This window comes from Python bivittatus, unplaced genomic scaffold, assembly GCF_059951505.1.
Source record: "Python bivittatus isolate LINGU-HERP-01145 unplaced genomic scaffold, Pbiv_v1 ctg000450_np1212, whole genome shotgun sequence".
NCBI classification, from domain to species: domain Eukaryota; kingdom Metazoa; phylum Chordata; class Lepidosauria; order Squamata; family Pythonidae; genus Python; species Python bivittatus.
The window spans coordinates 979-19,543 of record NW_028277072.1 but is presented as its reverse complement, the minus strand read 5'-3'; the positions used below and the strand labels follow the sequence as shown (position 1 = coordinate 19,543).

At 38.1% G+C, this 18,565-nt stretch overlaps 2 protein-coding genes across 2 annotated transcripts; both read left to right on the top strand.

Annotated features, from left to right (window-relative positions):
- Window positions 1–557: 557 nt before the first annotated feature.
- Window positions 558–1,472, top strand: LOC148215186 (olfactory receptor 14J1-like). The gene has a single exon (XM_088144242.1). It carries the CDS (start codon window positions 558–560, stop codon window positions 1,470–1,472), a length of 915 nt encoding a protein of 304 aa, XP_088000368.1.
- A 15,560-nt stretch (window positions 1,473–17,032) lies between these two features.
- On the top strand, window positions 17,033–17,947 carry LOC148215185 (olfactory receptor 14C36-like). The gene has a single exon (XM_088144241.1). The coding sequence runs from the start codon at window positions 17,033–17,035 to the stop codon at window positions 17,945–17,947; it is 915 nt and encodes a 304-aa protein (XP_088000367.1).
- Window positions 17,948–18,565: the final 618 nt, after the last annotated feature.

Genomic DNA, 18,565 nt, shown 5'->3' with positions numbered 1-18,565 from the left:
GTCTCTGTCTCTGTATGTTTGTGTACATTACACACATTCAGACTTTAAAGAGTTTCTGCTCCCAAGCACTACTGTAATAATTTCCTTATGAGTTTCATAATTTTCTTTCCTATCTTTCCTCCAGTGATCAAGGAACTATATGTAGCACCTTCTTTCAACAACACAATCCTATCAAAGTGCTAAGAATCTGGATGGTCTAAATTCTCCCAGTGCAATTCCATGGCTAAACATGGATTTGGCAAGCTCTCCCAAATTCTAGGTAACCATTTTAATCAATACAACAAGGAAAAGGATTGGGATGGGAAAGGGGGAAAAAACAGGAAGTTTCTGGCTGGTTCTTTAGTAAGTGATGGATTGAAATATATGGAGAATATTCTGATTGGACATAGACATTCTTCAAACATGTAGTCCTCTGTTAATTGATGTCACATTTGTCTTACATTTTTTACTTTCTGTGCCCAGCATGTATCAAGACATGGCTTCGCTGTTTTATCTAATGGTGTATCTCACCTCTGATTCCTCGCAGATGTGGCTTTTATCTTGATCATAACTTAAATATGGTTAATGAAACCACACTGACTTACTTTCTGCTCCTGGAATTCTCAAAAGATCGGCACCTGCAGCTTCTCCATTTCTTCTCATTCTTCATATTATACCTGGCAACTGCAACAACAAATCTGCTCATCATCTCTGTAGTAGCTTTTGACCGTCGACTGCACAACCCCATGTACTTCTTTCTATTGAATTTGGCAGTGCAGGATGTGGGAATTGTTTCAATCATTGTCCCCAAATCCATGATAAATTCTCTCATGGATACCAGACACATCTCTTACTTTGGTTGCCTTGCACAAGTCTTTATCTTTGCCTGTTTTGAAGCTTCTGATTTCTCCCTCCTAACAGTCATGGCATATGATCAATATGTTGCCATTTGGAATCCACTGCACTATGAGATGGTGATGAACTGGAAAGCCTGCACCAAAACAGTGATTCTGGTGTGGCTCACAAGTCTTCTCTATGGAATGATGCATACCAGTGGCACCTTTTCCATCCCTTTCTGTTCTAATGTTGTCAACCAGTTTTTCTGTGAAATTCCACAATTGCTAAAGCTATCCTGCTCTGCATTCAGTCTAATGGAAGTTGGATTTCTTCTGGCTAGTATCACTGCAGGGTTCGGTTGCTTTATTTTTATCATCATCTCTTACACCATGATCTTCAAGGCAGTGTTGAGAATCCCTTCTGTGAAAGGAAGGCAGAAGATCTTCTCCACTTGTCTTCCCCACCTGATAGTCTTTTCTGTGTTTTTGGTAACAGTGTGCTTAGCCTATCTGAGACCCCCCTCTAACACTCCAACTTACTTAGATTTAGCATTAACTGCCCTATATTCTTTACTTCCACCCCTGCTCAATCCAATCATCTATAGCATAAGAAATAAGAATATCAAATCTGTCCTGTTTAAATTACGGAGATTCTGACATTTTCTTTTGGTGATGTTTTCTATCCTGTTTTTCCTCACATTGAACTTTCTGTATTTCTTGCCTTGGTTTTTCTGAGGAAATAAAAGAAGATATAGGAGAGAGCCTTGCCATCTGGACCAATGGCAGCATTTGAGAAGGTGATATCCTACAAACCTATATCCCTAGTTACTGACCCCTCTTTTTAAGATATTAGGAGTTTATTTAGCAGCATCCTGGCTACCATATTTTGACAAATGCTGTTCCAGACTTTAGTTGATCTGATGTCAGAATCAGATAAGATGAATGAATTCAGAAATCTAAAAATCTTCCTAATTGTTCTGGGAGAAGTTAATGAGAGCTCCTGGTTTCTGCTTAATGGAAGCAGTCTCCCATTAAGAATAAAACTAAAACAGAAATTAACTTTGTGGAAATTTCTATAAGGATATTTTTGTCCTGCATTCCCAATGTCAAAAGATTCTAATATCAAAGGAAGGAATTCAATTGGGAGATGGAATTACTGGAGGTTTTTTCATACATTACACTATGCCATTGTTCATTTAACAATGGAGTGATGACTAAAACACAATTTCTGCAATCTCAGTATATCATAAGCCATGAATCAGGTTTATAAAAATATATTAAGTGGTCTAGCTAGTTCATCATCCAAACTAACTGATCTGTGTGGATCACTACATCGTTCTGATAATGGAGCAAGGTTTTGGTGACTTGACCATTTTTAGAAGAATTGGAAAACTCTCTGTGACCATAATTTAATTTTTTTCTCAAATTGTTGAAAGTAGAAAAATGCAGACCTTCCTGCTAGACTTCATGCAGCATATGGCAATAAATCTTGACTCTTCAAACACTTAACGCCATATTCAGAACTTGCTTGTATTTGAATGTGATAGTCATGAAGTAGATAGATTATACCTTTATTGTAGACATTCTTGTAAACACAGTCCACCTGTCTTCTGCAGTATACAGAAACCAACTCTATGTAGAAATCTATATTCTGTAGATGTACAAGACAGAAGAGGGGATGAGGGCTTACCATAGCTGTTAGGTGTTTGTTTGGCTGTCTTTAACTCAATTTCCCCTGGGATAAGCTGTGGTTTGGAGGGGGAGGTGAACTAGTTCAGAGGAGGGAAGGGGCTGGCGGGTTGTGCTTAGGGTGCTGAGGGCTCAATACTGGTCTGAAGCTTCCTGGGGCTTACTATCCAGTCTACTGTATGTGTGCTAGGATTGACCGCGGATGAGGTGGGAGGTGAGTTGGTGCGGGGGGGGCAGTTGCTGTTGGAAGTTAGTGTATTGGCTGGGTCAGAGGCAGGCAGGGAAATCATGGTGCTGATGGGTAATGGTAGGAACTGCGGGAGTCAAAGGCTAGGCCATTCACAGAGAATGTGGGCCCGATGTCTTCATCCTCAACGCCACTCATCAAGCAGTCATCCTCTTCTTTTTTCTTCTCCCTTTCCCAGCACTGGAGCCTCCTCCAGAGAGCTGGGTCTTCACATAATATGTCCAAAGAGATGTGGGTAGCATCTCTTTTTCCATGTAGGGCTCTAATTGGTGTTGGATAATACTAAGTGTTTGATATCCTGAGCGTATGAAATTAAGTATATTGTATGATAGTTTGCCCAGTCTCTTAAGTGTCCTTTTTTTTCCTTCTGGTACCAGAATGCAGACTGACCTCTTCCAATTGATTGACCATTCTCCAGATTTGCTGGCATAGTTTGGTTAGAACCTTAACTGATTTTTCTTCTCTTGCTTGACATATTTCAGTGGGTATTCGATCAGTTCCTGTAGCTTTCCAACTTGGTAATGACTGGAATGTTGATCTAACTTCATCTTCTAGTACTAGAGGTTATTGTAACAACAGAATATCTTCTAAGGTATCTTGGATGTTGACATCTCTACTTTATCATGTTTTAGTATACTCCTTCCATCTTCCTTTGAACTCCTTTGAATCGGTTGCTATCTGTCCACTGGAGTCCTTTAGCATATCAGTGAAAGGTTGGCACCTCCTTCTGAGTTCAGAGATCTTTTGAAATTTTCCTTATTTTTCCATGTTTGTTTCCATCTTCAATGTTTTTACAGATGTTGTTGTAATACTACTTCTTGTCTCTTCTATCAGCTCTATGAAACTCTTTGTTAAGTTCCTTTCTGAGATATTTGTCTTTCTTGACTTTGTCTTCTCTTCTTGACAATTTCCATGTTTTGTTCTGACATCCAGTTTGCTTTCTTCTCTTCATATTTGGCAGTCTCTTTTCACATTCATTCTTAAACACTCCTTTAAATTCACTCCATAATTCCCCTGGCTCTCTATTAATGAGGTTCAGGACTTCAAAGTGATTCTTGATGTTCTCCTTGACAATGCTGGGTATATGTTCAAAATCATATCATGGAATCTTACTGGCTTTCTTCTTCTTTAGTTTAATTTGGAGCTTGCACATCAACAGTTTGTGATCTGTTCCACAGTCAGCACCTGGCCATGTCTTTGATGCTATAATTGAGATCCTCCACCTCCTTTTAGCAATAATATAGACAATTTAATTTCTATATACTCCATCTGGTGATGGAGAAGCCATGTGTGAAAAACTAAGTACACCTTATGATTCAATAGCTTGTAGAACCACCTTTAGAAGCAATAACTTGAAGAAATCATTTTCTGTACGAATTTATGAGTCTCTCACATCATTGTGGAGGAATTTGGCCCACTCTTCTTTACAACATTGCTTCAGTTCATTAAGGTTTGTGGGCATTTGATTATGCACAGCTCTCTTGAGGTCCCGCCACAGCATTTCAATCGGGTTGAGGTCTGGACTTTGACTGGGCCATTGCAATACCTTATTTTCTTTTTCAGTGATTCTGTTGTAGATTTGTTGGTATGCTTGGGATCATTCTCTTGTTGCATGACCCAATGTTGGCCAAGCTTTAGCTCTCAGACAGATGGTCTCACATTTGACTCTAGAATACTTTGGTATACAGAGGAGTTCAAGGTCGATTCAATGACTGCAAGGTGCCCAGGTTCTGCGACTGCAAAACAAGCCCAAATCATCACCCCTCCACCACTGTGTTTGATGGTTGGTGTGAGATGTTTGTGTTGATATGCTGTATTTGGTGCTTGCCAAACGTGGCACTATGCATTATGTCCAAACATCTCCACTTTGGTCTCGTCTGTCCAAAGGACAGTGTTCCAGAAGTCTTGGGATTTGTTCAGATGCAACTTTGCAAACCTAAGCTGTGCTGCCATGTTCTTTTTAGAGAGAAGAGGCTTTCTCCTGGCAACCCTTCCAAACAAACCATACTTGTTCAGTCTTGTTCTAAGTGTACTGTCATGAACTTGAACATTTAACATGGTAACTGAGGCCTGTAGAGTCTGAGATGTAACTCTTGGATTTTTTTGCAATTTCTCTGAGCATTGCATGGTCTGACCGTGGGGTGAATTTGCTGGGACGTCCACTCCTGGGGAGATTGGCAACTGTCTTGAATGTTCTCCACTTGTGAAGAATCTTCCCCACTGCAGAATGATGGATTTTAAATTGTTTGGAAATGGCCTTATAACCCTTCCCAGATTGATGGGCAGCAACAATAGCTTCTCTAAGATCATTTCTGATGTCTTTACTCTTTGGCATTGTGTTAACACACCTCAATGCTCGAGACCAGCAAACTCCTAAAACTTCTGCTTTTCTAGAGGTAATCACATTTGCTGATGATCAATTGATCAAGGGCATTTGATTACCAGCTACTGGCTGCTACTTAGCCTCTTCATACCTATGGAAGTAGTAAGGGTGTAGTTAGTTTTTCACACATGGCTTCTCCATTCTGGCTTTCTTTTTGTAAAAAAAAATGATGACATGGTATAATATGTCATGCGTTGTTGTTCGTCTGAGGTTGCATTTACCTACTTTTAACAACTGCTAAGGAACAGATGATTTTTATTATGTCCTGATACATAAAACCATAGAACTCAAAGAGAGTGTACTTTCTTTTTCACACGACTGTATATGGCAGTAAACCACCATAATACAATAATACAAAGATACATTTAATGAAATGTCAATGCATTAAATACATTTTTCCACTCATGTTTTAAGTGGACTGTAACTAAACATCCTAAAAGAAATATTGATGGAAAACAGTAGACACGGCAGCAGAAACATCTGTGGAAATAACAAGTAGAAATGCCAATATCTGAGGACAACTGACTGAAAATAATGTAGTGACAATGCCCATAATTATATACAGTAAAATTGAAAGAATTGCTTATTTTTTAAAATTTGGAAGAAATCAATAGAAAGATTTAAAAAGTAGAACAGAGAACCAAAGGGGGAAAATAAGGTTTGAAGATACAAATAGAATATTTACTGTTTAATTTTTCTCTAGGCTGAATCAGACTGATCTGGGCAGATCAATTTGAGTTATCTGGCACAGTTTGAAGAGTTCCACATTATTCCCTTCACATTTTAATAAAGTAAAATGTTACCTGATATCTTCCATTGCCTTTTTCTCTTCTCCAATTCTTTCTATTTCTCACACATCCTCTCACCTTCTTCTTGCCATGCTTGTGACTTCACAGGGGCCCCTGGAGAAGAAGCTGCTTTTGAGCAGAATGAGAGGAGAGAGACATAGGAGGGATAACTGGCTATCCTTGGCATCCAGAGATTTTCTCTCATTTCTCCAAGTGCCTCAGCACTAATAGGTCACAGTAAAAACCCAAAAAAGAGGGGAGAAAATGATTTTGCTAATTGTAATACACCTTGTGTATTGTCGAAGGCTTTCACGGCCGGCATACGATGGCTGGTGTGGGTCTTCCGGGCTGTGTGGCCGTGTTCTGGAAGTTTTGTTTCCTAACGTTTCACCAGCACCTGTGACCAGCATCTTCAGAGTGCAGGAGCACAGACAGGAGCAGTTCTCTCTGTGCCCAGGGTGATGTGACCCTTTTGTGGGTATTTATAGAGATCTGGGGGGAAGGGGGGATTGGGTGTGGGGGGGGTTGAGTTACTGAGTGGCTGCTTGTTTTGGTGTCTGCATCTGTGTGTATCTTCCTGGGGATTAGGCAGGGTTTTTTCTTCTATTGAATTGTTAACGAGGGGCTGCTGAGGGTGATTAGCAAGTTCATTGTGTGAACTGTTCACATGTCCTGGTGGTTGAGCTGAGTTCATTGACCTTTTGCAGGCTGTATTTTTCAGGATTGGTAGCCAGGTTTTGTTGATTTTTAGACTCCTCTTTTTTATTGAAACTGTGCTGGTGTTTGTGAATCTCAATGGCTTCCCAGTATAGCCTGGTATAGTGGCTGTTGGTGTTGTCCAGTATCTCTGTGTTTTCAAATAGGATTTTGTGTCCAGTGTGCTTGAGAGCATGTTCAGCTACTGCAGATTCTTCAGTCTTCAAATCCACCAGAAAAGTACAAGAAGTGCTAAAATCAGCAAAAGACAAAAGGGATCTCCTCACCGCCGCAGGAGTATACCGCATACCATGCAGTTGCGGGCAAGTATACATCGGGACCACAAAACGCAGCATCCATACCAGGATAAAAGAACATGAAAGACACTGCAGACTACAGCAACCAGAAAAATCTGCACAAAAGGGTCAAATCACCCTGGGCACAGAGAGAACTGCTCCTGTCTGTGCTCCTGCACTCTGAAGATGCCGGTCACAGGTGCTGGCTAAACGTTAGGAAACAAAACTTCCAGAACACGGCCACACAGCCCGGAAGACCCACACCAGCCATTGTAATACACCTTAATCAAAAATCATATTTTAGGATGACCTTTCATGCCTAGATTTATTCTCTGTGTTTATCATGCTGCAAAATTGGTGAGACTCAGACAGTGTCCTTAATATTACCAAATCGCTCTCATAAGAAAAAGCAAGGCATCCCTAAAGGCACCTGTGCACAAGGAACTTGTTTCACAATAGTAAGTTTTGAAGGCTGAAATTCCCATAATGCAAAATCCATAATGTAGTTCTAAGGCACACTTGGGATAGATATGGTGGAACAGAAGTGACAAACATTTTCAGTCAAAACATAGTGTTCTCCAGGAGGTACTCTGGAGAATTCAAAGTACTGTAGTCTTCTGCAAATCTCCTCTATATTGGGAAAGAGAATACTCTGCTCCCTTATTTTTCTATCTCCATTTGAAGAGTAGCATTTTCTTGGAATAAACTCATGCCAGTTGAGCAATTATCTTGGCAGATGAGTAAAATAGGCCTTCTGCGTATTTTATGACATGAGATAGTGAGGAGATGGGAATACCAGCATTTTTATCTCCTGGTGTTCACTTGAAGGGACATTTATTGATTTGCATTAATAAGTACTTAAAAACCTATAGAACAGTAACATACAGCTAACATGATACTAGTTAATTTGCAAACTTTTTATTTATATGGCTCTTTATGAACATCTATTGATGTCATTGATTTATTGGTGTACTATTCAGTTTTGTCATTTTTTGGTCATGTGGTGTTGCTCCAATTTGCAAGTCCATGTTTTACACTTCCTTAAGGGATTATCTCCTCATCCTTTGACTGTTTTATTACTTAATTGATAAGCAGAAATCTCTTATTTTCCTTGTTTGCTTCTTGCTTTGTGGGGAAAATTTGTTGGTCTAAAGCTAAGAGGACAGAGAAAAGAATCATCTGAAGGGAAAAGTGAAGTTGAAGAATAAGCAAAAGCTGAATTCATTCCTGACTCACAAGAGAAACTAATAATGGTCTTCATTTGCTGGTCATGTTAAACTCTTTTCATTATGATTTACCATTTTAAAAAATGATGGAGTTTCTGCTGATTAAAACTGCAATGGATGAGGTCAAATTAAAGAATTTGAGATGAGGCAGGGACTGGATGCTCTTGATGAGAAAATGCCCACATTAAAAGCTTTTGTTATTAATTCATGTGAAAAACTAATCACCTATCCTGAAGATTATGATCAGCAATTTGCTGCAGATATTGAAACAGTTGAAACTGAATAAACATATTTGAAATGAAATGCCCCATGTGTGGCATCTGCTTCGTATAAACAGTTTATTATTTTTACACCTCACTTTCAATACTGAATCACATCATGCTAAAGCAGTTTTCTGGACCAATTCATATCTGAGATATTTTCAATGAAGTCAGAAAAAAAGTGGGAAATGAAACCAGCATATCAGGTGGGTTTCCTTTTCCATCTCATAGAACAGATCCAGTGCCATCATTAAATTTGTTAGATCAAAACATAGAATCATATTGTGGCTTTTTCTCTGGAAGCAGAATTTTTGAAATCACATATCAAGAAAATAACATTTATTTTTTTCAAGATCTGCCTCCATAAACAATTCAGAAATGCAAGCAATTTATTGGAGCTCATCTGGCTGCAAGACAAGAACCAGTTTGGTATAGGGGTTAAAGCCTGAGGTGAGAAACCAGGAGACTCTGAGGTCTAGTCCTGCTTTGGGCATGAAAGCCAGCTGGGTGACTTTGGGCTGCTCACTCTCTCTCAGCCCAACTCATCTCACAGGGTTGTTGTTGTGGGGAAGATGAGAGGAAGAAGAAATATTAGGTATGTTTGCTGCTTTGAGTTATTTATGAAAATAATAAAGGTGAGATAAAAATATTTTTAAAAATACAAAAGGAGTGAATTACTGTTGTGTTTTCTTTTATTCTGTCAAGCAATATTTGTTTGCCTCTGGATTCTGGGCTAAGGAACTTTTTTGATCTGGAAACTCAGAAGTCGTTTTTGGTCTGAGAAGTCACAGCCCTTTTATATATGTTTAATATTTTTTCATATTTCTTTAAGATGGAAATTGGACACATTCTCTTGTGGGGGAATTCCTACACTGTTTTTCAAGATGCCCGTTCTTGAAATCCTTGTAGTAGTTCTTCCTACTCCCCTTCCTACTCCCCCTCCTCCTCCTTCTCTTCCTCTATTTCCTTTATTGATTTTGTTCAGTATTTTGTTATTGTTTTAAAAGTTTATCTCAGGCAAATTATTATTTTTCTTTTTCCTTAACCTTTGGAAACATTGTTTTTTCCATTTACAGTTTTTAGTGCTTTTAGTTGCTTCCTGGAACGTCAAAGGGTTTTGATATACTACTAAAATGTGACAGATTTTTACAGAATTAGCTAATATAAAACCTGAATTTCTGGAGTTGTTTACAAGAAACTTATATTTGTCCATAAAAAATGGGAATATCAAAAATATATTAGTGGCAATTCAAAAACTGCTGGGGATGTAGTAATTTTGATTAATGGGTCTTAAAAATTTATAGTGGCACAACAAATGTAACCTACAAGAATCTTAATTTATCCATCTCAGGCCCATGTTTCTTGTTAATAAAAATGGTATATAATGACAAATTTAATTCTGCACATGTAACAAATCACAATTTAGAGTAAATCACATAAATAAGCAAGTTATACAGAAAACCCCAAATTAGGAACCTTCATCTCTTTACAAGTTGTCATTATGCTTAATATCATAATTAGATGAAGGAATAAATTTAGAGAGCTTTACATTTTTCTTGCTAAGATGCCGCCAATCAAGGAATTTCCAAAAGGCAGCTTTGACATCTTTGTTCCTCATGCTGTAGATTACCAGATTCATCAGTGAAGGGACCAACGTATAGAGCACAGTAAATATTTCATCCAACCTAGATGGAGAATTAGCAGGTAGTATCAGGTGAGCCAAGAGGCTACTGCCAATGAATACAGAAACAATGATGAGGTGAGGGATGCATGTTGAAAATGCCTTTTCCCTTCTCTCGACTGAGGGCATTCTCAGCATGGTGCTAAAGATCCGCACATAGCTCAAGATAATGAATGAGAGGCAGCCAACTCCCAAGGATGAACCAAAGACAAGAGCCCAGGTTTCACCAAGATAAGAATCAGAACAAAAGAGCTTGATTAACCGTGGAACTTCACAGAAGAACTAATTGATGATGTTGGATCAGAAAGGCATTGAAAATTCCCTGCGTGTAGAGCTGCATGCAGAAATCCAGCCACCCATGCCCCTCCAGCCATTTGGAGGCAAGTGGACTCCTTCATTATGGATGCAAAGTGCAGTGGGCAGCAGATGGCAATGTATCTGTCATAGGCCATGACAGTAAGAACGAAGAAATTTGATGACAGGAAAGAAACATAGAAAAACGATTGTGCCACACATTCAGAATACGAAATCCATTTGGAGTTCATCAGGGCATTAATTATAGATTTGGGTATAATTGTGGTGGTGATAGCAAGGTCACCAATAGATAAATTAATTAGAAAAAAATGCATTGGGGTATCCAGATATCTATTGATTCCTACTAAAACAATAATCAGAAGATTTCCCACCAGGACAAAAAGATACATTAACAAGAAGGCTGTGATGTGTAAAGTTTCGACCTCTTGATTTCCAGTAAATCCCAGAAGCACAAAACCTGCTATGCTTGTTCTATTCAACATGGCATTATGAGGTCTCTGTGGGAAGATGAAATGATAAATAGACATAGGTTTATTTCACACTGAGAAGTTCTGTTTCTCCCTAAAAGTCCCAATGTCTTATACTGCAGCAGTTATAACAGTTTTTCACAGTCTCTGCACTGTACTTTTCTGATATGATATATTTTTAGAAAATATTGCTTTAAGAAATAGCTAATACTATCCTGAAATTAATATTTTTTAATAATTACTGTATACAACATGCACCAACACTAAGCTTACCTTTTTTTTCTCACTCTACTATGTGTCAGAATTCTCTTTTTTCATTTATCTCCCAAATTTTGATCTCATCTCCCATCATGCCTCCTTGCATGGTCCATGTTTCCTTACATGCTTCCCTTCAGCTTTATTTCAACAAATTATAAGGAAGGCATTTCTTCTTCTCTTCTGACTTCATGTTTCTTTCTTATCTAACACATCCCCTCCTCTTCTTATTGCGGATTCAGACTCCACACTTCTGACTCCACAGCTCTGCACTTAGGAACCCTGCTTCTGAGCTGCAGTGAATGATAGAAGAATATGATGGCTACCTGGCTAAGCTTGGTATTCAGAGATTTTCTTCCATTTCCCCAAGTAGCTCAGCAATAATTGACCACAGTTAAAAGCAAAAAGAAGGGAAAGGGTTGATTTTTATAACTGTAACAGACCATCTTCAGAATCTGAACTCTAAAGTTATCTTTCATGTCTACATCACAGTTGGTCTAATTGGAATGAGACATAATCCCAAATAAAGACAGACAGTCAGACAGACAGAGCTTCTTCAACTTTTGAAAATCAGTTCCATGGGGAATAATAAGGCAGTGCTAAATATATCTATCCACAAGTGAACAATGGCACAATAGCACTTTTGGTAGCGTCTGATGCAATTCTTCAACTTTATTGCCAAAAATATTGTGTTTCCTTTAGTTGTTAGGAAAATGTTATAGATGCATGAAACTTCCCTGCCTCTGGGCATCATCCAGGATTGAGTGTACCTCTGTACTCCCAATGTCCATCACAGCCCTAAAATGAAGCTCGCATCTACTCTGCTGCATTTCTAAAGGATGCCTAATTTTGTCATCACTACTTTCATTAGGAAATCTTAACATTTTTTTCTGCAGGACTGTATGGAATTCTTAAGGAGGAAATGCTACTAATAAATATATTTGTAAGACACAGAAGACATAGGCAAACTGTTTTGGTCTCAGCTTATTAAACTTGGAGGTGTTACATGGAATTATTCCTTATTAAAATAGCATATAAATAAACCATACAAACAGAAATTATGAATTTATGATTATGATTCCTACTCTGAAAGTTTACCCAAAATTTATTGAGATTGCAGTGCTGAAAAATGCCTAAAAATTTTTCTAAATCAATAAATTCATGCTTCTCTAGATATTTTCTCCTGCTGGCTGCCATCGTTAAAACTCCAAAATGCAAGATGACATCATGATATAGCACTCATTCTGAAAGATACTTGACATACATACTGTATGGTGGTCCCATAGTGAAAATCGTTCTTGTTTATAACATGGGCTGGATGCATTATAAAACTGGTGTGGTTAAGGTGTGATGTATTTTAAAATTATTGTATACAATTATAATTACAATTACAAACATTGGGAGTTTAACTGAGATGCTATTGTCCTTGGGAAGAGATCAAGAGATGATGCTGCTCAAATAAAGGATTTTCAAGAACATTTAACAGAATTGCAGCAAGATGTCATTAAGAGCTAAAATGGATCACAGAAAAATTTATTTAAAGCCAGGACTATACTTGGATCAATATAAAAGGCAAGGCAAGATACTTTATTACAGTCATGGTACCAGCTCAAAAATAAAAATTAAATTTAGCATTAATAAAAACCACATTAAACCCAATAATTATAAAGCTGGTATGGTTAAGGTACTCTACAAAGAGTGAAACAAAACTTAGCCATGTTAAGATAGATATGATTGCATTGATTGGATAATGGTAACTGTAAATAAAATGAATCTGGATGGCCCCGGAAATCTGAGTAGATAGGGTATTATATAATATAATTAGATAATTAGATAGGGTATTATATAAACCACCCAGAGTGACCCCACAGTGAGATGGGTGGTGACAAATTTGAAATATAAATAAATAAAAAATAATAAAAATATTAATTGCAGTAGGTCATCTTTGTAATGGGAGCAATAGAAAGGACATGGTATTTAGTGTTTCAGAGACTCTTTCATCACAAGGGCAAAGTCTTTGTTCAATAGAATACCCCATAATTTTCCTGCAAAATCAGCTGTTGGGATGGCACTGAATGGTACCAGAGTTAAGGCTCTCCTGAATTTGGGAACTGATATTTGGCTTCGATAGCCTGCCAGCTTGAAAAAGGTTGAATGAACACATGTCTGGATATGGCAGCCAGACTTAATTGGCCTTCCAAATCTTTGGCATGCTGTTTACGGCTGCCTCTGATCCCACCATCAGAACAGTGTTAAGTAAAAAAATAAAATAAAAATTGCAACATTTCCATTTCTCATGCAATATCCTACCCCAAGATGAAACAAAGTCTTAAAATTAGAGGTGCAAGGCCCAAAGGGGAAAAACTAAATTTAATCAATAAGGGAGGATGCATATCCAAATATGGATTTTAGTTTTCATTACACCAGCCTCATGGTGTCAGACTACATATGGAACAGATTGTGCGAGAGGCCAAAATTTGTTGTTGTCATGATCCTCTGGGGGTCTGGCTCTTCTTGGACCGGGGTAAATGTTTCTATTGTTTTTTTCAAAGATAATAGATGTTGGGCCATGTTTGAAAGAGGGTTACCATTATATATTTTTAAAACAATATTAGTGAATGGTGTTTTAGGAGCCACTTGTGTTAGCTGGTTGGGATAGGATTTTTTATATTGCATTTTTTAATATATATTGTATTTTAATTCTGTTAGCTGTCCATTGTTGCACCAGCAAGACATAGAAATTGATGTGTTTGTATGTACATATGATTTATTCAGATTCATGGGGATCTTCTTACACAATTGTCTAACTAGACCTGGAATCCCACTTCTTATCAAATACTCTCCCTTCTCTTTCTTCTTCTAGCAGGTGCTCAAGGTCTGCCCACTTGCCTTGGCCAACTGTTCACAAGCGACAGTGACCATCTTGAAGGAGATAATTTTGCACAGCTGAGATTGGGAAAGCAGGGTTTTATGATGAGATATCATGCCCAGATCATTTGGTAGGACTCTTTTCTTGAATTTCCCTAAAGCACTAGCTAGCAGAGTGGCTAGAATCTTTCTGCAAGCTGTGAGCACAGAGAGTGTGTCCTGCAGGCTACAAAGCTTTATTGGAAAAGAACATCCTTTGCCCTCATTATCACCCATACACACATTCCTTCCTTCATTCACCTAGCTGTTGCAGTTCAAAATTGGCCAAGCATCTACTGATAGACTTGACATTCTTAATTTCGTCTTATTCTGTGATATGTGAGCATTTGCCAAACTCTCTGCACTATATGATTTCAGAGAGAGAGAGACAGAAGAAAGAAAGAAAGAAAGAAAGAAAGAAAGAAAGAAAGAAAGAAAGAAAGAAAGAAAGGAAGGAAGGAAGGAAGGAAGGAAGGAAGGAAGGAAGGAAGGAAGGAAGGAAGGAAGGAAGGAAGGAAGGAAGGAAAAGAAAAAAACATGATGGTACATGATTCTATTTCTAGAATCACCAATATTTAATATGTATTAGACCTCATAAGCATTTTTAGAAAATAAAAATGGTAGGAAATGGGGAAAATCCTAGAGAATAGGAGTAGGAGAAGTAGCAAGAAACAAACTCCTAAGTTTATCTGCTGCAATATAGGCAATAGCACAACATGGAAAAGATGCCTGCATGACCCAAAAGGTTTGGGGGGCCCTAATCTGCTTCATGGTGCTGCCCCATTTCGAATACTACATAGCATCCTGGTTCTCAGCAATATAGAAATACTAGCATTGCAGATTGGGGGCATTCAATTCAATGATAGAACACCCAGAATTCTTGCCTAAAAGAATGTATTTACACTATTCATAACAAATTAATGGGACTCATAGCAGTCAAAAGATAGCCCACAGCTTAGATAGCTTTGAGATGGAGGGTCCAATCCCTTCAAAGCTGACTGTAACATTTAATCCCAGGTGCTGAGGCTTGTTATAGACTATGCATCCTGAAAGTCTGCTCACTTAATCCACAGTTGGGCATGGATAGCAGTAGCTGTTAATTGCTAATTATATTAAAAATACAGACTCTCATTATAATATTTTGCGAGTTTTTATTGTATAGTCTATAGGGAAACAAAAGGATTGCCAGATGCAAAGTCAACTTATTATTAAGCTTGCCAAATATAAACTCAAAGGTTCCCATGGATAATACATCTTTTTCATGACTGAACAAGAATTCAGTAGCATTTATGCATTATTGGACAATAATTCTGTGAAGAAAAATGGTAAGTGATTATCATATTGATTATTCTACAGAAAAGCCATTTCCTGCTTTCTCAGCCAAATTGGCTCTTACTTACATGTGCATAGCTTGACTCTGTATTAGACTCATTTCTATACTTTTGACATTGGGGAGAGGACTTAATAAAGTGAAATTATAACCTAGTGCTTTGCTATAATAGCAAAACATTTTAGGGTAAGGATGACAACAAAGACAGATTTGTTTGCACTCTAAAAGGTAGACTAAGAGTATTATGAATCAAAATAATGGGAATCTATTGCAGGAGAGGGGTGGTCCATAAGCTGCCTAAATAATAAAACAAATGCATGCTTAACATGATGGCTTATCTTCTACATGCAGATACTGGATATTAAAAATAGATATTCTACAGCTTGAACAAATTTAGAGCACCCTGGGTGAACTGATCACTAATTGCTGAATTAGATCCCTAACATCATTTCTTGATCCATCTGTAGATAGGAGATAATGTGTTGGGTTTCTTTTTCTCGTTCTAGTTAAAAATTTGATTCACATTGTTCAAAGGATGCTGAACCTTAACATGTCATGTTTATGGCAGGGTGTGTTCATTTTTTACTGCAGCAAAAACAGGACAAACAATTCCTCCTTGATATTATTTGGTGGGAACATTCAGCTACATATTTTTCTGGAGACACATAAATTGCAGAGCAATATAATGTGTGTGAAAAATGTCAAGAACGTGTGTCTCCAGTCCAACACTTATCAATCAGTGCAATGATCTGCTTAAACACACCATTAAGGTGGCACATTACTGTATGACACTAAAATAGTATAAGTAGTAAATTGTGAGAAAAGTATCAGTGATAATTAAGAATTAAAAAAAAAACATATAGTAGAATGGAGGGTGTGACTGAGGCTATAAAATACAATTCTCTGCTCCATTCACAGATCCAAATTAAAGTATTTTTGACAGATGGTTGTCCAGACCTTTCTTGAAACATCCGGTGAAGAAAAATCATCATGTTCGTTGGTTATTGGTCCCCCATCAACCTGTTCTTCCTGTTAGAAACTTTTCTTAATGTTCAATCTGAGAAATGTTAACTGGAGAATTTTGACTCTTGCTATTTTTATGACACATAAGCTGCGAATGTGTGGTGGGTGGTTAGACTGCATTGTTTAATGTTTAAAGCGTTATTATCTTATTTTTCAACCAAACATCTCCCAGAGATCCTGACAAAACAATTCCCCTTCTCCCTCTCTATCTTTGAGCATATTTGTATCCTGCATTTCCTGCAGGAGTTCAGGGTACTGTATAAGCCACCCCCTCCTCCCTTTCCCACCACCACCACCATCTTATAAAAGTGCTCCAAAACTGACTGATGTAGATTCTCCCAGTGCTAAAGGTGTATTTGGCAGATGTTTAAAGTGTTAGGCAAACATTTTAGCCATAGCAATATGGAAAAGATTTGGGATAGATGGGGGGGGGGGAAGAAAAGGGTTTTTGTTTTTGTTTTGCAGAGTGCTCTGATTCGATATAAGCATTTTTTCAATGGTGTAGTCATCTTTTATTGTTGTCACATTTTCTTGTATTTTTTCCCTTTCTGTTCCCCATATGTAACAAGCTGTAGCTTCACTGTTTTTATCTAATGGTATCTCTCACCTCTGATTCCTCACAGATGTGGCATTAATCTTAGTCATAATTTAAACATGGAGAATCAAACCACCGTGCCTTATTTTCTGCTCCTGGAATTCTCAAAAGATCGGCACCTGCAGCTTCTACATTTCTTCTTATTCTTCATTTTATACCTGGCAACTGCCACAACAAATCTGCTCATCATCTCTGTAGTAGCTTTTGACCACCAACTACGCAGCCCCATGTACTTCTTTCTAATGAATCTGGCAGTGCAGGACCTGGGCATTGTTTCAGCCATTGTCCCCAAATCCATGATAAATTCTCTCATGGATACCAGACACATCTCTTACTTTGGTTGCTTTGCACAAGTCTTTATCTTTGTCTGCTTTGAAGCGTCTGACTTCTCTCTCCTGACAGTCATGGCATATGATCGGTATGTTGCCATTTGCAATCCACTGCACTATGAGATGGTGATGAATTGGAAAGCCTGCACCAGAATAGTGATTCTGGTGTGGTTCACAAGTCTTCTCTATGGAATGTTGCATACCACTGGGACCTTTTCCACCCCTTTCTGTTCTAATGTTGTCAACCAGTTTTTCTGTGAAATTCCACAATTGCTAAAGCTATCCTGCTCTGGATTCAGTGAAACTGAAGATGGATTTCTGGTGGCCAGTGTCCCAGCAGGAGTGGGTTGCTTTATTTTTATCATTTTCTCTTACACCATGATCTTCAAGGCAGTGTTGAGAATCCCTTCTGTGAAAGGAAGGCAGAAGACCTTCTCCACTTGTCTTCCCCACCTGATAGTCTTTTCTGTGTTTTTGGTAACCACATGCTTGGCTTATCTGAGACCCCCCTCTAACACTCCAACTTACTTAGATTTTGCATTAACTGCCCTATATTCTTTACTTCCACCCCTGTTCAATCCAATCATCTATAGTATAAGAAATAAGAGTATCAAATCTGTCCTGCCTAAATTATGGAGATTCTGATATTTTATTTTGAACATGTTTTCCAACCTTTCCCCCCCCCCCATATTGAATGTTCAGTGTCTTTTGCCCTCTTTTTTCTGAGGAAAGTAAAGAAATTTCAAAGGGAGACACAACTGAGATAGAAGTAGAGCCTTCCCACTCTGGACCAGTGGTAGCACTTGAGAAGGTCATGACCTACAATCCCATATCCCTAGTTACCAGCCCTGCTTTTCAGGATGCTATGAGTTGCTTTAGCAGCATCTTGACTGCCACAACTTGAAAAGCATCATTCCAGGCTTTATTATCAAAAACAGATATAATGATGATCTGACACCCCCCAAATTTTCCTAATTGGAGTCCTCTTTGGAGAATTAAGTTTGAACTCTTTTTTCTGTTGAATAAAGGCAGTCTTACATTAGGGAAAAAACAAATTAGATATTTTCATTGTGCAAATGGCCAAAGATTCTTGTGCAAATCTTTGTGCAAATAAGGATTTTTTCCCATGTATTCCCAGGATCTTTTAAAATCAGAAAGAGGAATTTTGTTGGGAAATGTATTGCAAGGGCTGGATTTATATATCACACTAAGCCATAGTTCGTTTAACAATTATTGAATAAGCCAATTTACTGAGATCCCAGA

What these genes read in the sequence shown, in the direction of transcription:
- LOC148215185 (XM_088144241.1), top strand. Translation starts at nt 17,033, where the DNA reads ATGGAGAATCAAACCACCGTGCCTTATTTTCTGCTCCTGGAATTCTCA.
- LOC148215186 (XM_088144242.1), top strand. Translation starts at nt 558, where the DNA reads ATGGTTAATGAAACCACACTGACTTACTTTCTGCTCCTGGAATTCTCA.